We start from the raw sequence: 18,641 nt of genomic DNA on the forward strand, positions 1-18,641 counted from the left end.
TGACGGTTGCCATCCATGTGATTGAACGGAAGGCTGATGAATGGAAAGCTCCTGGTCCGTGCGGTTAGGGAGACAGGTGGGGCCATGCAAGCTGTAAAGTGTAAACCACTTCCCCTGCCAAGTCCTCCCAAGGACCACCAAGACAAGACTCGACAATATCAGCAACATGATCCCTTGTATGGATAAGAAATGCAAGGCCTCGGGGCCTGATTTTACTCCCTGATTCCTTTTATATGTCCGGCAGGGCTCCAGTTGAAGAAACACTCTGCAATAGGTTTCACAGTAATTCCCGCCCTTGTTAACTTGGGCTCCAAGGGGGCAGGATTGTACCATGACTACCTCTGAAGCGGGTTTATAAAACAGTAGCGTGGATAATGTCGATAATGTCTACCTGACCTTCACCCCCTTGAGCTACATCGTCCCCTTGACAATCCCTTGGTCTTGACTGTCGGGTAGTTCCCCCTTGACCCCCAAGATGCCCTTCTTTCTGGTGGAACACGAAGGCTATAAGTTCTCGCTCATTCCCTCTCTCTAAAGATTCAGGGGTTGCTCTCAGAATTATCATACCATTCCAAAGTCTCCAGGTGCAGTATCATCTGGCTCAAGCTCCCTCGAGAAGTCCTCGAGAATCCTGTTATCTCTATCCTGTTGTCTCCATTCCTCGTCGAAAGAATGCATTTACCTTCAAGTCTCGTCGCTGTTCTGCTCGGACTTGCGGCCCCCGCCCACGCCGCCTACAGTGCCGAAGAATTGCGCTACAGCAACTGCAGCTGCCCAGCCGTGACCCCGGCGGTGGCCGACACCGTCACACTCACCAAGACGGTGCTGGCACCAGCGAAGACGGAAACGAGATACGCCGAGGCGGCGGACCCGCCAGTCACGATCACAGTAACAGTCACCCGAACCCACGGAGGGTACCGCAGCAAGGCCACAGACGTCGTGACTGTCACCGACGCCCACGAACAATACGCCACCATCGCCCCGCCGCCGCCCACCACACCCACATACGATCCCCTCGACCAGGACCGGTATGCCACGACCCTGACAGTCACCTACACCACCTTCCAGACCCTCCAAAGGCCCACGAAGGCAGTAAAGACCGTGACCCGCTACCTCGTCCACGCAACGCCACCCCCTGACAACACAAACGACCCCCCGGTCTATCCCATGGACCCCCCTCCCTACCCCAACGACCCCGCCATCGACCCAGACACCATCACCACCACCCTCCTCACCACCAAATACGCCGCCATCCCCCCACCAAGCAGCACGCCCGACCCCAGCACCAGCACCAGCACCTACACCACCCCAACCGCCGCCACGCCCCCAGCGACCCATTACGGCCCCGGCTACGGTCCCGGTTACGGCTACGGCTACGGCCCGGCCCGTCCGTCGGCAGGCTGGGGCGGCGGCAGCGGCAACTGGACCGCTACCCCGACGGCGGGGGGTTCCTCCTCGTCCGGGCTTCCTGTTGCTCGGTGGGTTCGGCCGAGACCTGGGTTGGGGAGGAGGTTCGGGGGGTTCTGAATGAGGTGAAGGATGGGGCTTGGGAAAGAGATGGGGTGGGTTTTTGGCGTTTTGGGAAATCTTGGTTTTAGGTGGGGGAATGCTGATATTTATGGGAGGGAGAGGAGGGATGTAATTAGTTAGGGCTGTGTGTTGATAGCTGGTATCTTGACGGTGATCATTAGGTACAGCCAGATGTATAATCTAGTTTCTTAATCCAGTGTTTGTCATGGTTGCTCTCAGTAGAGGTGAGGCCACTGTCCCACCATCCCCTGTATCACGTTCCCCTGGCAGGTTTGTCTAGAGAATATGTCATTATTCATGGGCATAAGCTACCTAGGATGTATGATGGGTATTGCCAACAGGCAGCAAGGCGCAATATCTGCTATTCCTTGCCTATCAGTGCCTATAGAAAGCCATGCCCAAATCGTATCCCTTCATAACGGAAACCCGAAGCCCGAGAGCAGCTAGATAGACCTCGTGCCAGACGCCTATGCCCCAAAGCCCAGTCGGATGCAAGTGATAGACGGATAGTGTTGATAGCAAACGGAAAGAAATTAGCCATGAGCTAGAACATGCGGTAGAAGCTCAACCACGACCGATGCGACAACGATGCTCTTTAAAAAAAAAAAAAGAAAAAGAAAAAAGGGAGAAAATGTATAACTCCCCAAGGCCGGCCTTTGCCCCTTTTTGGGTTTCGGTCGTGTGCTGAAATACCCTATCCTATGCCTTCCATGTTCCATATGCCATGCCGGTGAGTCGTTGCCATGATAGTAAACTTAGGTTATGCAAGCCTATGTTCATTTTGGCCGTACTTCGTTGAAGGTGAAGCGGGTGCGGGTGTGGGTGCGGTGTCTGCAAATCAATCATGCTTCATCCGCCATCAGTTGCTGGACCTCGGATTCGTTCAGCAACTTTCGCTTTCCGAGTTCCTCGGGTGGTTTTCCGTCGCGGATTGCCCCAAAGTCGAGGATCTGTGAGGTAACAGTTAGCCAGGTCTCTAGAAGAAGGTTTGCATGGTCCTCCGGATGTACTCACCTCGACATAAGTAAGGTTGTCTCTCTGTACGGCTGCAACGCATCTGCGTCCGTCAAACTTGACTTGCCAGACACCATTGAGGCCCGTGAGGAGGTCCTGGATGCATTCGCCAGTATTGATGTCCCACATCTTAACCGTCTTCTCGCTCCCCGATATGACCTTCCGACCGTCGTGCTGGAAGCAGGTGATGGCGCCGGTATGGGCCATCAATTGGCTCTTGCACTTGCCGGTTTCCGGGTCCCAGATCCGCAGAGTGCTATCTGCGGCCGCAGAGACAAGCCTCTCGTCGCGCAGGTCCAAAAGACCAACCAGCAAGGTGTGGCCCTCGAGAGTGTACAGACATGATCCTGTATCCAAGTCCCAAATCTTGACCAACGAGTCCATAGACCCAGAGATGCAACGGTTGCGCTTGTGGTCCAGCACGACAGAGTATACCTTCTGGCTGTGCCCGTGTAGCACATGGAGAGCCTCGCCGGTGCTGATACGCCAGACGCGAACGGTGCTGTCATAGCTACCAGAGACAAGAATATCGCCGTGGGCCGAGATGGCCCGGACCGAGTGTGTGTGGCCGGACAAGATGCGGATGAAGTAAGGGCACTCGGCGTCGTTGGCCGGGGGCCCTGTCTGGATGTAACGACGCGATCCGGCTTCGGGCAAGCGCCATACACGTAACTGGTTGTCTCGAGATCCTGTGATGATCAGGGGCCGAGGTGGCGTCATGACGGACCTGCCGTTCTCAACTCTGCCCGTGTCCGTCGGCATAAGTATCTGTAGGCAGCGGACCGTAGACGTGTGCCCGTAGAAGACCTGCGTGCAGAGTCCCTTCTCGATATCCCAGACCCGCACAGAGCGGTCGGTACTTCCAGAAACGAGAGTGTTGCCCTCGTATTGCAGCGCCCAGACTCCGCCTTCGTGGCCCTCGAGCTTCTTGAGAAGTTTTCCGGTCTTAGTGTCATAGACGTGGATCAACGTGTCGTCACTGCCAGTGATAATCTTGTCGTCGTCGAACTGGAGACAGGTGATGACATGGCGAGGGTGCGCTGCAAATGCAACGTGTCCGGGTTTGACCTTCCCGCTCGTCCAGCTCTGCCGGATCATGTGGTGTCGGCGATAGAGCGACTTGAACAGATGGAGCTTCCGCAAGCTCGGTAGTCCGATTTGAGGCTCCGGCACAGCCACGGCCGCGGCGTTGGCCGCCGAGATAGGACCTTCGGACTTGTGGACCTTGGGGATGGAAGAAAGACGATCGTCTTTCGGCGCCTCCTGGGCGCTGGCCCGCCTCTTCGATCGCTCGGAGCTCAGGTTATGGTTCAAACCCCTCTTGCGCTTCGAACTCCGTAGTTTCGGCGCCTGTAGCTCAGCCTTCGGCACCGACCGAATGAGTTCGGCTTCGCTCGAGGTCAACCTGTTCTGTAGGCTAAGGTCAAGCTCGCAGCCCTCAACGCCGACAGGGTCTTGCCAACCCCAACCTTGTGTTATCGCCCTCTGAAGCTCGCTAGAAGGCAGCTTGAAGCCGTCCCGATCAAACAGCTCCTTCCAGCCAGTCTCATTGCTGTCGACAATGTTCCGCCAGTGCTTGGAAACTTGGGCGGCTCGGCAGAGATCGCGGTGGTTGAGGTAGGATAGAACGTGGAGGCCGAGTTCGATAGGAAGCTGCTTGATGAAGTCGCACTTCAGAGCAGGACTGACGACGTCTGCGACCATGCGCAGAGTCTTTCGCGGGCATCGTCGGAGAAACTGATACATCATGAATGACTTGAACTCTTTGGGCATGGCGTCGAAGGTTTCAATCATCGACCGGGACTCGGCAAGGCTCTGTCGAATAGGCTTGCCAGCCTCGGTATGCTCTCTATACTGCACCGGGGACGCGTCGACGATGCCATCCAACAGTGAAATGGTGCCGTCAGTAGTCTGGCTTTCGTCCAGCCACTGCCGTCGGTTTCCCCTTGTAAGCTGCCTTGAAAATAAAGACAAGGCATCCTCCTCCTCTTCCACCTCATCCCCAACCGGGCTATTATGGGCCGTGTGGAGTTGGGCTGCTGCCAGCGTAGGTGAGAGTCTGGGGCTAGGAAGACTCGCATCCTGGGCTACAACAGTGTTGAGACTGGGTCGAGGCGGAAACGCGGCAATGGGGTGCTGGATAGAGTCTTCGGCGTCACCGAATGGCTCCAAGTCGGCGTCAGTGATTGGGGGCGTTGCGACATTGTCGAAGGTCGTATGTAATTCGCTTGATGCCGGGCTGGCTGCGTCGTAGGTCGATGCAGATTGTGTGGCACTCGCATCGGTTATGCTGTCAGGATGGGGATCTCGTCGTGCCGGCCGATCTAGAAATCCTGGTGCGACCTCGGTTGTGTCCGGGGTAGCCAGATATGAGGCCGAGGCGGCTCTGCTTACCCTGCCGGCCTTGTCCGATCTGTTGGCTGCTACGCGGCGTAGTTTGTCGGGTAACGCATGATGTAGGCTAAGGCCGTGATCCCGGTGTTTCTGCGAACGCCGATTTGCGGCTACATTGTATGAAGGAGAGGCTGCTCTTGCGCTCGACCTCTGCGATCGCCGTATCTGGGTCTCAGCCAGGGGGTTAGGAAGTCTAAGGGGTTGGTCGGCGGTAACGGGGCTGTCGATTCCAGGCTCGCATTTGACAAGACTGGAATAATCGGTGCTTTGTGAACGGTGTACCTGTGCCAAACAATATTAGCAAGTCTGTTCGGAAAGGTAGTCAGAGAACCATGCATACCTGAGCTGCAGGGAGCTCGTCATCGAATGACCAAGGTTCTCCACCCAGATCACCGACATCAAAGGTGAACCGAGTCAACTCGGGCGGTGTAGGTCTCGAAGCCAGAGGGTACTCCTTTGAGTCGAGAGAGCTCAGCGGACGAGGTTCCTTGATGAATATAGGAGGATATGATCGCTTGGTGGTAGTCGTAGTGGTAACAGTCTTGGTCTCGACACATTCGGCCACCTCAAACTGCAACCGGGCTACGTGGCCAACCATGTTGCTCTCGTCATCCCATCGGACGGCTACTTGTTGGTTTGATCTACCACCATCCGAGGTCTTCTGGACCGCTGGCGGCGAACTCATGGCGAAAGCGGAGGAGCCAGTCCCGATGGCTGGGAGAGGCGGGTAGTGAGGGGGTTGATGAAGAGGAAGAGTGGCTGTTTTGAAGTAGACAACTCAAACGTCCTAGGAAGGCAGTCGAAAGAGATGCCAATATGAAAGTGTCGAAGAGAAACAAAGGGCGTCGTGTTGAGATGGGTAACTGTGGTCCGGGTTCGGGACTCGAGGGGCTTCTCGGGTCTGCCAAACGCGTACCGGGCGGGCAGGGGGGCAAAGAGATTAGCAGCGCGTCCGGCTTCCGGGTCCCCCACTGGTCCGAGCAGCAGGCGTTTTAGAGTCCAACCACCATGGTTTTTATATCGTCGACGCGAGATCTTCAGGTTTGCAAAACTCGAGGCGCGGAGGTTGGGAGGAGGATGTTGAGGGGGTAGGCGGTAGGTGTCACTGTGAGTTCAACAGAAACAGGGTTGACAAGTGACTAGCGTCGGCCAACAAGGCACGACAAGGAGCGAGTGAATTCAAGATTGAACCGTGGAAGAGGGAAAACCGAGAAGTCCGCTCGCGGGAATCCAAGGAGGGACAGGGTCGGAGTCCAAGATGTTATTTGCAGACTTTCCGAAAAGGTTGGTGATGTCGTCTTTTCTTTGCTGATGTGACGGATCGAGGATAGCCGAGTGCGAGCGAGTGTGATCCACGTGATCCCCCGCCAACCTTGGAGGCGAAAAGCAGAGGGTACCTAGGTACCTGCCCGGGGTGCCCGGTCGGAGACCCACTTCTTCCCAGCCCCTCACAGCCCCAATAGGAGTCGAGGCACGCCTTCATGCTGCACCTGCCCTTCTCCAGGCTTAGATAGTGGCTGTTATGGCCAGCCGCAGCGCTGTACCAAAATCACTATCAATCTTTATCATCGCCTGTGTGTGCCTGGGGTCACATTCACGCCTCACTTTCGAGGAGATTTCCTTGCCCCAGGCCATCTCCTAATCTTCTCCTTCTTATTACTTCTCTTCTCATTTCTCGTTCTCTCATCTTCTTCCCCCGACTCTCACCATTCTTCCCCATCCATCGTTGTCTGGTTCCCTTCTTGATGCCCTCGATACCCTCATCTCCGTTGTCTTCCCCTACTTACCAAGGTACCTCATCTTGGCCCCGACCTTCAGATTTTTACCAGACCACAGCCTCCCTCTATCATCAGATTTGTATACGCCATACCGGCACGTCACTGGAGCCAGTGTGGGAATTCTCTTATTTTCCTAGCCTCACTGCTCTACGCGAACCAGCAAAGCACCATTCCGCTGTCATATAAAGTTGGTCTTGCCCCTGCTACATTGCATCCTATTCTTCCTGGTGGCTTCTCCAAGTCCCCCCCTTTTCCCTCCCCCTGATGACAAGTTGCTGACGCTGACATCGCGGCTCAGACTCATTGCAGATGGCCCGCGGGTTTGTGAAAAAAGAGCCGGGCTCGGCCCTATCTTCAGGCCAAGTGTCGGCCAGGCGTACGGCCACGTTGCCTGGAAGCTTCTCGCCAACTATGGAACCAACGAACGAGGCCCTATCTCTGCGCCGAGGGCTGCGGTCAGCTGCACGTAAGTCTCCGGTTTTCAGGTTCTCTACTCCGGGTAGGTACTCATGGGATTTCAGCAAGCATTGATACTAGACTGCCGACAACTTTCCCTGACTCTCGCGAAGAAGTCGAGGAGCAGGACCATGAAGATGTCGTCTTTATGGAGGTTCGGCGTCGGGTCAAAACGCTCCCGGAGGAAGATCAGCAAAACATATCCCCTAATCACAATGCAAGCTTCATGTCGAACAACCATGCCTTCCTCGCCATCGGGCAGAAGCTCAAGGAGGTAAATGACACGCTCGGGACCCTCCAGTCACTCGGCATTCAACATGTCGCTCAGCTTCCCGAGCTTGTACTTGTGGGCGACCAGTCTGCGGGCAAGTCGAGCATCATGTCGGCCATCGCTGGGTTGAACTTACCGCACAACACGGGAGTGTGCACGAGATGCCCTATTCATATCAGATCATCCCGGTCCGCCAACACGGAGTGGTCCTGCAGGATTACACTGCAACAGGACTACGCCTTCGTCCCAGGGGACGAACCTATCACGCAAGATGATGTGACTCCTGCCAACCCCTTTCCGCCTTGGGTGAAGCAGAATCGGGTCGTCAAAGACTTCGTCACAATTCGGGACAAGGTCGACTCAATCGAGCGAGTTTTGCGCTGGGCCCAAGTCGCGATTCTGAATCATAATCAGAACCACGAGCTGTACATCCCGAGGGACGGGAATGATGAGGACGATGCCGAGCTTCTCGAAAGAGAGGTAGAAAATACCGAGGCGAAGTTTTCGCCCAACACGGTTGCCCTCGAGATTAAAGGCCCTGACCTTCCTGATCTGAGCTTCTATGATCTGCCCGGCGTGTTCGTCAATGCACCTCAAGACAGCGACCAGTACCTTGTGCATGTCGTTGAGAATCTTACGAGGGAGTACATCTCCCATCCTGGTGCGATCATTTTGTGGGCGGTGCCCATGAACAACGATGCCATGGTCTCGTCAACCTTCAAAATCATCCGGCAGATGAAGGCTGAGAAGCGTTGTCTCGGTGTGATGACGAAGGCCGATCTTCTTCCCAAAGGAAACCACTCCCAGTGGATTTCCATGCTCCGAGGAGTCGACCACCCGACCGGATTAGGCTATTTCATCACCTCCCGGCCGGACACAGAGGACCTGGTTGGGCAGGCTGCATGGGAAGAGTCATTTTTCAACAGAAGGGCCGAGTCTTCGTCGCTCATGGAGACCCAACCCTGGCCGGCAGAGTTCGCCGATTTCGAAGAGAGGTGTGGCGTCGTCCGGCTCAAGGATTTTCTGTCTCATAAGCTGGCCGAAGAGTTTGCGAAGAGGTTTGTCCTGCATATCCTGCCGATATCCTTGGGTATTTATGAAGCTAAGCTAACATTATCTTCTAGTCTGCCGGTTATCAAGGGCATTCTTCATCAACGACTTCATAACGTCGTCAACCAGCTGAAGAAACTCCCCGAGCTCCCGCCAAATCCCGAGCTTGAGATCCGGAAGGGGCTTCTCGACTTCACCAACCTGGTCAACGCTCGTCTGAAGAGCCAGGAATTCTCCGCACAATGGGCCGTGAGTGCCGAAGATTTCAAGAACGCGGTTCTAGCAATGAAGCCCAAGGTTGTTGTTAAACCGGAGACTTCTGTCATTGATGTGGACTCGGAGAGTGTTGTCAGCAGTGGAAGTCCGCAACCGAAGCGTCGGTCCGCCACCGACCATTATTCGGACCTCCAGGCCACTCCTTCGAAGAGAAGGCCCAACATCGGCGTCTTCATGAGTGGCGCCAACGGCGCCGGCGCCGGCACTAGATTTAATAGTGTGAAGGCTGAAGATGCTCCTGCCAGCCCATACCAGGTATCACCACGCGGACCGCGGGCGCTCTCAGTTGTTACAGCTCCAACTTCCGGTCCCAACGGAACCTCGATCAACAAGACGCGCACCCTCCCCCAGATACGGGACATTCTCGTGTCGAAAAGGCGTCCCGGGATGCCGAACGCCATACCCCACGAGGTCTACGAGTTCCTCTGCATGGATGCAGTCAAACCATGGAACAAGCCCTTGGCCGCTTTCCTCAATGGGACGATCCAACTCCTCCAGAGGGAGATGATGAGCGCCCTCGACCGCGCATTCTCCGGCCTGAAGAAGCGATTTGTGTTCCGCGAGTCGAAGAAGCACCTCGTCGACTTCGTCAAGAGCCACCGTGAGGTACTTACCGGGCAGCTCATGCACGCCTACAAGACGGAGACGCACCGTCTCTACACGGTCAACAATACCTTCTTTAACCACAATCTGGAGGAGGAGAAGCGAATCCTGGCTCGCCATCGCCACCACTATCGGTGGGCGGCGCACTGTGGCCAGGCTCCCGAGTCGCTTAAGCCCGTGGAACAGCTCAGCGAGGAGGAGCGGCTGCAGGAGCAGTCGAGGATGCAGAAGGAGGCGGTCAAGATGGGCAAGGACCCATACGAGCAAGAAATCGACGTCGTAGCCTATGTCCGTGGCTATTACCTCACCGCCGCCTTCCGTTTCATCGATAATGTGAGCCTTCATATGACTTCGGGCCTGTTCCCGGTTGTCTCCGAGTCGGTCAACTTCCACTTGGACAAGAAACTCGGACTACTGGATAATGCTGGTATGTCTAGCCCCTCCCCCCGTTTTCCATTTTCTCTTCTTCTCTTCTGCTAACACCCCCATCTCACAGCCCAAGCCTTGTTCGACCTCCTCATGGAAGAGGAACCGAAGACGGCTGACCTGCGTAAGCAGCTTAAAGAAGACAAGAAGAAGTTCGACAAGGCCATGGACTGCATCCTCGCCCTGGAAAAGTCGGCGAGCGGGACAGCTGAAGAGAGCGAGACTGATGGGTTTGAAGACCAGGATGACGTTGAGCTTGACGTCGAGCTTGACGACGTCGAGCAGTCCAACGGTCAAGCCTCCGAACTCGGCGACCCATACCCTGCGTCCTCTCTGGCCCAAGAGGAAGAGTTCTGAGGCTCGAGCGGCCATGATTGCGCACTGCTTTCTCTCCCACGAGGTTGGGCTTACCATGCAGATGCGCGCCGATATTGTTATTTGTTGCGAGGCTTTGTGCCGGATTGCTTTCATCACGGATGTAAGAGTACCGGGGCGTAGGCGGTGTTTGGTATTTGATATTTGATTCCCAGATGTATGCCCATGCTTCGATGGCATCGGAAGCTCTGGATGATTTGCTTGCTGGCTGTTCTTGCCATCTATGGCAAGCTGTTGATTACATGTTATTAGGGGGCCTTTCCCTTACCGCACCAGACTTTGCTCAGAATTCTTGCTATCAGACATGGTAAGGGAGAGAGGACATCAGATTAAGGACCGGATTTTGCTCTAGGTCATCTGCTCGGATTAGCAGACCTCTGTAATAGATACAATGATGACACGATATCTCCCGAGACTGGCACACATTTGTTCTACTTGGTTCTCCTGCCATGGCATGCAAGGTCACTTGGCCTACTTTCCCAGGACTGACAACCTAGAAGCCCCAGTCCTCCCTCACCAACCACGTAATGTAGCCCGCAAAGAAGCCAAGGGCTCCAACAGTGCCGAAGAACCCAACCTGGCGGCCAGTCCCAGCCGCCCCCGGCCGCCTCAACCCAAACTCGGTATGCAAGACGCGGAAGGCAAGCAGAGACCCCAACCCCGCACCCAAGATGCGCTTGTCCCCGCCGTTCAGCTCCACGATCGTGGACAGGACGAACGCCCACGGCACATACTCGACGAAGTTGGCGTGGCTGCGGGCGGCGACGAGGAGACTTTCCGGTCCGTCGTCGTCTGCGCCGGTTCGTTTAGATGACGGTGCTCCGCCATGCCCCAAGAGGGTCTGGTCTCGGAGCCGGCATTGAACGACCCGCCCGGACAGGAGGAGGAAGTAGGCTGTGAAGGGGACGGCAAAGGCACCGGTCACCGCTGGTTCGAGATTCAGTTAGGTATCAGCATCGGGGGACAAGCTAGCCGAGATATTGGGCTGGCGATTCAGTTGCTTACAGAGAACGGGGCGTACACCGGAGAGACCGATGGAAACGGGCGAGGTAGACATGTTTAGCGCTCTAGAGACTGCAATTGTTTGGGTACTTGTTCAGCAAGCTGCACCGAGTTGTTAAGTGCTGTCAAGAGCAAAAGTTAGGTTGGGAGGGCAGGCTTGAGCCGCAGGGGTCAAGTTAGTTCGGAGGGATGAAGTCATGACTATGAACCCTTTCACATTGACATCACATTTCCACAATGGGGTCTATAGGTCTCCTCATCTCCTTTGGGGCTTATTTCTGGGTACGTTTCTGAGATTCAAGCTGCCGTGGAGCATTTTGAGTAAGGATTTGGATATGACGCGCATGATTGCTGGGGGCAATAAAACGCACATACCAGTAGGGAGACACGGGGGCCAATTAGGCTTGGCGAAGCTCCTTCAGGCGGCAACCAGGCACGTGCCAGGATACCCCTTACAAAAATGTACTGTACAGCGTGTACTCCGTACTGCGAATCCGTTACGCAGGGCTGATGGATATTGCTTGACACACTTGCGACAGCTCCTACCGCGCCTCTATATTCACTAACCACCAATTCAAATGTTTCGAAGCATATTCAAGGCCATAAGGCGGCGGTGACTGGTTGCAATGGCCAACCCCTTCGGATTGGGAGGGCTACCCTCAGGGGAAACCCGGGCCTCGTTCTCGAGATTCTGGCATGCAAGTCGAGAGTTGTTGTTCCCGTCCACCTAGCCAGACACTGATGAAGATGGCTAGAGGTCCTACGCATCGGATTACCTTGGCTTCACAGTCATCCTGACAGGCTATTTCCTCGTAAGTTTTCCCCAATGCCTTTTCCCAGGCCGAGAGACGCTGACCATTCCCGAGGTCCAATTCCTGGCCGAGCCGTTCCACCGCATGTTCGCGATTAATGACTTGCGTATATCTTTTCCCCATGCTGAGGTTGAAAGAGTACCGCTTGGTGAGTTCCTAATCCGAAACCTCTTGGAGCCGGCCGGGCTGTGGTGCCTCCGCTAAACCAGTACATCTTAACAGCGCTCGATTTCGTCTACGCCGTCTTCATCCCCCTCTTCCTCATCATAGCCTACAACTTGACGACGGGGGCGTCCCCCCATAAACACCACGTCACCTACCTCGGCCTGGTCATCGCCCTCGTCCTCACCGCCTTCCTGACCGACCTCGTCAAGAACCTCGTCGGCCGACCCCGCCCCGACCTCATAGCCCGCTGCAAGCCCGCGGCAGGCACGCCTCACGACGTCCTCGTCACCATCTCCGTCTGCACCGAGACGGCGCACCACACGCTGCACGACGGGTGGCGCTCCTTCCCGTCGGGCCACTCGTCCTTCGCCTTCGCCGGCCTGGGGCACATGACGCTGTTCCTGGTCGGGCAGACGCGCATCTTCGCCCACGCGCGCTCCGGCGCCGGCGCCGGGGCCGCCGAGAAGGTCGTCCGCGGCGACCTGGGCAGGGCCTTGCTGTGCCTGGCGCCGCTGCTGGTCGCCACGTGGATCGCCATCAGCCGGTGCCAGGACTACCGGCACGACGTGTACGACGTGTGCGTCGGCTCGCTGCTCGGCTGGACGGTCACGTACTGGAGCTACAGGCGGTACTGGCCGCGCGTCAGCAGCTCTCGATGCGACGAGCCGCACCCCGGGCCGCCGAGCGGCGACGATGATGCTGGTCGGTACGGTCGCCTGAGGGATGAGGAGGTGGGACTGGGTCAGAATGTAGGGCTTGAATTGCGTCCATTATCTCAACGTTGACGCGACAAGATACTGATCACTTGTGCTCTCTAGACGGACTAATAATTTTTCTCCAAATCATATCGTCAAGTTGACTATCATATACCATAATTATACGGCCGCAGAGCAGTGGTATCATGGATGTCTTCTCTTGGGAAATGGCATGCAGGCCTGATTGCCATATTTGGCCATTCATTGTATTAGTACACATGACACTCAAAGGTCATCGCCTTCGCCCCATCTATCTCTGCCTTCCCGATCTATTTATCCTCTGCGCTCTCTTCCTTGGCGAGGTCATGCTCCTTCAATAACGCCGTGATTTCGTCCGCGCTCCACAGCCTGTGATAGATCTTTCCGTCGCTCGTCTGGCCAACCGTGGCAAACTCAACTGTAGCATGGGTCAGCACTTGTCATAATGGTCGTGGGGTATGTGGTATGTGGTATGTGGGAATGGCCTACTCTTCTCAGCGCTCAGCTTCGTAGAGTCCATCGTCTTGCTCAAAACCTTGACCGCCACACCACAAGCCTCTTGGAGGGTGCAATCCTCCTTGTAGTCCTGCTTCAGAAGGCTCTGGGCGCTGGCATTGTTGGCGCCGGCGCTCGTCGCCTTCCAGCCGCCGTAGTTGCCAGACGGGTTGCTGAGGTAGAGCTGGAACTGTCGCTGCGGGTCCCAGCCGGCGTAGATGAAGGAGACGCCGAACGGCCGCAGACCACCGTGTTGTGTGTACCCCTGCTTCAGATCGCACAGCCGCCGCACGAGCTGCTCGCACGGGATGTCTTCGTTGTAGGTCAGGAGGTACCGCTGCGCGGCTTGCCGGGCGTAGTTGATCAGGATGTTGGCGTCAGCGGTCATGCCGGCGACGGCGCAGATCATGTTACTGTGAGAGGTGAAACCAATTAGCGATATTCAGGGCGGCACCGGGGGGTAGTTGCGGGATCCTTACTCATTGAGAATGTACAGCTTCTCCGCCGAGGTGTCCTGCTCTAGTAGCTTGGAGGTGACTTTCCGCTCGGCGGCGAGGACAATTCCGTCCTTGGCGAGAATTCCGATGGCAGTGCCGGCATGCGAAATGGCCTCTAGGGCATATTCGACCTGGTAGAGGCGACCTTCGGGGGAGAAGATGGTTGTCTATAAGAGGCTATAAGCTTGTGTTTTTGGGGATTCCGAAGCTTCGTTGGAGCAGTCAACTTACTCGGGAATCGTATCTCCGCGACATGGTTGCTTTGTTTGGCTAACCTTGGGAGAATCGAGGAAGTGAGGCTAGATGACGGTTGTTTGGGTTGGAAAGATTGGAGGTCGGTGGGCAAGCAATGGGAGCATGAGAAGGCTGACAGCATTCAGGCTGGTTGGAGCTCCAGGCAGAGCCCACAACGCGTAGCTGCATGGATGCCTGGGATTGGCGTGGTTCGAGTTAGGCCAACATATGCTTGCTCTTCAGACCGCCTTCCCACGTGATTTAGCCTGAGGTGCCGAACTTTGCCTAACAATATCACCCCTCGTCTCGCATCATAAACTCCGCTTTCCCTCTTCCAACCTCCGCTTTTCTGCCCATCCCAAGTGTCAACAACACGTTCTACCATCACGTTGAAGCCAGCGCTGTCACCAATTTTGCCCCAATTCCTGGTGTCGCGTGGCCGTTTTCTCAGACTTCAGGTCAGACATCAGACATCAGACATCAGACACCGACCAGCACGTCTTACCTTGTTTGCGCATTGAAGCATCAGTTCATCCGAGACCGCAAACTTTACCAGTCCGAACTCAACTCGCAAATTGCGTTTCGCGCGCAAACCTTCTAATACGCGCCGAGCTCCACAAGAACTCCAGGGGTCTTTCGGGGAGCTTCACTGCAAGAGGGGGACGCGGTTTACTTCTAGATCTACTGCGAAATAGGCTGGGGGGTCTCTCCGGTTGATGATCGTGTGCCTTCGGCGCAGTCAGATCCTTTTAGTTCTACATTTCTGCCCGTAAAAAGCCTTGCCAATGACTGCCTGAGCGCGTCATCTCGCACATGTCCTAGACTGCATACAGTAGAGAGAATCCAGCCGAAGGAGGACATCCGGCACAGTATCATACGCAAGCCACAATCCACCCGACTTGCGTCGAGGTCGATATCATATCATCGCCATGCCTGGTAAGCAGCGGTCTGACGCCCTGTCACATCCATCCCCCCTCGACTTCAGACACCAACTGCCCCCTCCCCTCATGTGTCAATTCAACAGTCCGTCACTTTCACACTAGGGAAACACAGCTAACCAAAGACCGTGGCCACAGTCGAACCAGAACCCCGCCGCTCGGTGCGTGCGACCAAAGGCCAACATAAGGCCTTGGAACAACTCGACAAAGCCATCGATGCCCCTAAGCGTCGTGGGAAGAAAGGGAAGAAAGCAGCCCCCGAACCCGAGGAGACCGAGGAAGAAGTCATCCGCTGTGTTTGCGGCGCCACAGAGCAAGATGAGGATTCAGGGGAGCCCTGGATTGCCTGCGACCAATGTGCCGCCTGGCAACATAATATCTGCATGGGCATGAGCCGATACTCGGAGGACATTCCCAGCACCTACTTCTGCGAGCTCTGCCGTCCCGAGAACCACAAAGAGCTCCTGGATGGCATTGCCCGCGGAGAGAAGCCTTGGGAAGCAAGACGCAAGGCCTATGAGGAAGAGGAAGAAGCCGACAAGAAAAAGAAGAAGGGCCCTAAGAAAGGTAAGGGCAAGCGGGTCAGCGAATCGAAGGAAGAGCTGAAGCAATCACCTGCTCCCGAGCCCAAGAAGGAGACGAAGGCTACTGCCGGCAAGCGCAAAACACGGGACGAGTCTCAAGACAAGGACGCAACGGTACGTTATGACTGACGGCCACTTAGAGAGATAGGGGACAAGGATGCTAACTCGCTGCTCTATCTAGCCATCGCAGAAACTGCGAAAGGTCTCTGAGACCCAGTCTGTCGCAATCCCGGCTTATGAACCTCCTTCAGACCTTCCCGCCAAGATAGCGGAGCTCCCGGATACCCGTCAGGGCCCAGCTAAGGCGCTTTTGAAGTCGTTGACTCATTCCATTGGTGCGGCGGAGAAGAAGGGGACCTTCGTCGCTTCAGATGGAATCTCGACGGCGGCGAGAGCTGAGCGATTTGCGCTGCAGATTGAGCGAGCGGTTCAGGATACCCATCCCAACGCTAGCGCCTATACAAGCCAAGTCCGGACCTTGACGTTCAATCTGAAGAGCAACCATGAGCTGGCCAACCGGCTCCTCAGCCGGACTCTGACCCCGACTATGCTGGCGGCCATGACCACCGAGGAACTTGCCTCCAAGGAGCTGCAGCGTGAGACTGCGGAGATGAAGGCTCGAGCAGAGAAGCAGGCAATCATGATCACAGAAGACCCGCCTCGTATACGTCACACACATAAAGGCGAGGAGATAATCGGCGATGACAACTTCGCCATTCCCAGCGATGAGACTCCGGGACCATCAGTAGCCCGCCGACACAGCACTCGCGAGTCGCGCTCGGAATCGTCGCAGCCGCAACCGCCGCTGCCGCCGCCGCAGGAGGAGGAGGATCGAGACCAAGTCGAACTGCCAGCGCATTTCGATCAGCCCCCGCCGCAGCCGCAGCCTTCGCCAAAAGACGGTCTTCGTATAGAAACGAAGCATTCCCCCAAGACGGACTTTGATATCAACAAGGTCTTCTCCAGTGTCAAGTCGCCAACCGGCAGCGCCAACCGACGACCTTCGAACTTGGCGGGTCCGGCTGGCGGCCCTGGCGTGGACCCGGAGATAGATCGGATGCTGCAGGACGATGGGAACGAATCTCCTCCCTATTCTCCCAGCGAAGAGACGGACCCCAACATCGTCTGGAGAGGCGACATCCTCATGAATACCATCTCGAACTTCCACGCCACGGCGAGGCATATCGGTGGTGCCAAGCTTAACGAATCCATTGGCCTCCCGTGGAACCAACTCATTCCCAGACGTCTCACCGTGGCCGGCCGGATCGACGAGCAGAAGGCCATCGAGTATCTCTGCAGCCTGAGATATAGCGTGCCAACTGACGTCGTGGTGGTGAGCCTGGAGCCTGCTTTGGAGGCATCCAAGCCTGATTTCCAGAGGCTCATCGACTACTTCATCTCCAAGAAGCGCTACGGGGTCATCGGCGACAAGGGGGTTGGGAATGTTCGTGACACATATCTCGTCCCCGTGGCTGCCGGTTCTGGAGACCAGCCTGAGTTCATGCTTAACCTCATGGACAACTTCATCCCCGAGAATAGAAGGGAGCCGATGCTGCTGGCTGTCTTTGTCTACCGGAATGACCCTTCGACGATGCAGCGACTTCACGGAACTAACAGTTCCGGCCAAAAAATGCCGCAGTCACCCGTCAACAACACCCCTGTTCCGGCACAGGGTGGATACTCTCAGCGGAACGCATCTATGTCAGCCCCGGCCATCTCACCCACGTCCCCTCAGGGCGCCTTCCCGACCTACCAGGCGGCGAGGCAGAGCCACACTCCGATCCAGCCCCCTCAGGTTCCCCACAGCTCGCAGCAACCGCATGGACCCACAGCCGGGCGACTTTCCAACCAGGAAACCGCGCAGCGTCAGGGCGAGCAGGTCGCTCGAGAGATCCTCGGCCCGTTCATCAGCAGCCCCACGGTGGCCTTCCTCATGCCGCAGGCTCACAGCATGTCGCGAAGGGAGTGGGAAGTGGTCCGCAGGATCTACGAGCGAGACCCGAAAACCAGGGAGGACCTTGCACACTTGAGCGCGGTCCTCGAGAAGGAGAACAGCAGCAACGGGGCCGCCGCTCCGCCTCCAGCTCCGGTTCCAGCGCCGGGCCCGCCGGCTACCCCCACCCCTGTGCACGCCCCGGCTTCGGCCCCGGCCCACTCCCTAGTCCAGACCCCGATCCCGCCCCCGCCCGTGCCGCCCCATCGCAACACCCCGATCCCGCCCCCTCCGATCCCACCTAGTGCGGCCGGCCCTCCGCGACAGACCCCGATTCCCCCGCCACCTATCCCACCACATGCCGCCGCGGCAGCTCCTCCGGCCTAGCAGACCGGTGCCGTGCGACGGACCCCGATCCCTCAGCCGGTTTTGCCGCCCTGGCGTGTGGCAGCTTCTCCATCCAAGGCGGCAGCTTCTCCGGCTAAGAGAAGATGGGTGGGCTAGGAGGGAAATGTGCTTCCTTTTTTTTTCACTTGCTTTGTTTCCGGCACGCACGCGACCTTTTCTACCCCTTGGGTTGGTGGCATACCTTGATACCTTCGTTTGCCATTACAAGGTCGGCCGGCGTTGGGCTTCTTTTCTTTTTACCATTCGTTTTTTGCTTTAGGGGATACAGCACCGTCTCAGGAATCACTGAGGGAGAGTCTTCCTGTTGCGTCGTTTTGAGGTTATACTTTTGGGGGAGGGAATCTGATGATTCGTGCAACAACCCAACCTTGCCGTGGGAAAAGGGGCGAATGGGCGGCGAGGAGGCGGGCTTGTGAGCCGGGCAGACTTGCTCTTTTTCATTAACACGCTTATCCCTTTTATTTCTTATTGTTTTGACTTTATCGCTTTCTTCCATTGTAGAGGGAATGATGATGGGAGGTATCCGAATGAAACGGCCGGACAATAATCGACAAATGCGGGAACGGCCACCATGGATGGTCATTGTGTGGCGTATGAGGCCGGCGAGTCCGATTTGTATTCCGTGAGCATAGGTAGTGGGGAGGGCGAGAGTCGTTCCCGATGAGT

The 18,641-nt window shown here is 56.4% G+C and overlaps 7 protein-coding genes across 7 annotated transcripts; 4 read left to right on the plus strand and 3 right to left on the minus strand.

Moving 5' to 3' along the window:
* Window positions 1-672: 672 nt before the first annotated feature.
* QBC33DRAFT_511477 (uncharacterized protein) lies at window positions 673-1,691 on the plus strand (the record flags this gene model as incomplete). The annotated part of the gene is made up of 2 exons (XM_060425842.1): window positions 673-1,478; window positions 1,667-1,691. 2 exons carry the CDS (start codon window positions 673-675, stop codon window positions 1,689-1,691), a joined length of 831 nt encoding a protein of 276 aa, XP_060288209.1.
* Window positions 1,692-2,174: 483 nt separating this feature from the next.
* On the minus strand, window positions 2,175-5,850 carry QBC33DRAFT_172587 (WD40 repeat-like protein). Its single transcript, XM_060422347.1, has 3 exons — window positions 5,279-5,850; window positions 2,545-5,220; window positions 2,175-2,480 (listed from the first exon to the last, which is right to left on the minus strand). The coding sequence occupies exons 1-3, from the start codon at window positions 5,621-5,623 to the stop codon at window positions 2,373-2,375; spliced, it is 3,129 nt and encodes a 1,042-aa protein (XP_060288210.1). The 5' UTR covers window positions 5,624-5,850; the 3' UTR covers window positions 2,175-2,372.
* A 1,277-nt stretch (window positions 5,851-7,127) lies between these two features.
* On the plus strand, window positions 7,128-10,155 carry QBC33DRAFT_511479 (P-loop containing nucleoside triphosphate hydrolase protein; the record flags this gene model as incomplete). Its single annotated transcript, XM_060425843.1, has 4 exons — window positions 7,128-7,182; window positions 7,238-8,501; window positions 8,568-9,799; window positions 9,869-10,155. The coding sequence occupies 4 exons, from the start codon at window positions 7,128-7,130 to the stop codon at window positions 10,153-10,155; spliced, it is 2,838 nt and encodes a 945-aa protein (XP_060288211.1).
* Window positions 10,156-10,323: 168 nt separating this feature from the next.
* QBC33DRAFT_525388 (putative membrane-associated proteins in eicosanoid and glutathione metabolism protein) lies at window positions 10,324-11,508 on the minus strand. Its single transcript, XM_060426809.1, has 2 exons — window positions 11,179-11,508; window positions 10,324-11,100 (listed from the first exon to the last, which is right to left on the minus strand). The coding sequence occupies exons 1-2, from the start codon at window positions 11,228-11,230 to the stop codon at window positions 10,667-10,669; spliced, it is 486 nt and encodes a 161-aa protein (XP_060288212.1). The 5' UTR covers window positions 11,231-11,508; the 3' UTR covers window positions 10,324-10,666.
* Window positions 11,509-11,512: 4 nt separating this feature from the next.
* Window positions 11,513-13,192, plus strand: QBC33DRAFT_525394 (phosphatidic acid phosphatase type 2/haloperoxidase). Its single transcript, XM_060426810.1, has 4 exons — window positions 11,513-11,873; window positions 11,931-11,987; window positions 12,042-12,135; window positions 12,210-13,192. The coding sequence occupies exons 1-4, from the start codon at window positions 11,802-11,804 to the stop codon at window positions 12,935-12,937; spliced, it is 951 nt and encodes a 316-aa protein (XP_060288213.1). The 5' UTR covers window positions 11,513-11,801; the 3' UTR covers window positions 12,938-13,192.
* Window positions 12,907-14,292, minus strand: QBC33DRAFT_616176 (proteasome component Y13). Its single transcript, XM_060432660.1, has 4 exons — window positions 14,110-14,292; window positions 13,861-14,045; window positions 13,376-13,794; window positions 12,907-13,304 (listed from the first exon to the last, which is right to left on the minus strand). Exons 1-4 carry the CDS (start codon window positions 14,131-14,133, stop codon window positions 13,177-13,179), a joined length of 756 nt encoding a protein of 251 aa, XP_060288214.1. The 5' UTR covers window positions 14,134-14,292; the 3' UTR covers window positions 12,907-13,176.
* A 585-nt stretch (window positions 14,293-14,877) lies between these two features.
* On the plus strand, window positions 14,878-18,043 carry QBC33DRAFT_172745 (SPOC-domain-containing protein). The gene is made up of 3 exons (XM_060422348.1): window positions 14,878-15,048; window positions 15,189-15,748; window positions 15,816-18,043. Exons 1-3 carry the CDS (start codon window positions 15,042-15,044, stop codon window positions 17,952-17,954), a joined length of 2,706 nt encoding a protein of 901 aa, XP_060288215.1. The 5' UTR covers window positions 14,878-15,041; the 3' UTR covers window positions 17,955-18,043.
* The last annotated feature ends 598 nt before the right edge of the window (window positions 18,044-18,641 follow it).

The sequence above is a fragment of the Phialemonium atrogriseum genome, assembly GCF_030411735.1.
Source record: "Phialemonium atrogriseum strain 8032-3 unplaced genomic scaffold QBC33scaffold_2, whole genome shotgun sequence".
NCBI lineage: Eukaryota > Fungi > Ascomycota > Sordariomycetes > Cephalothecales > Cephalothecaceae > Phialemonium > Phialemonium atrogriseum.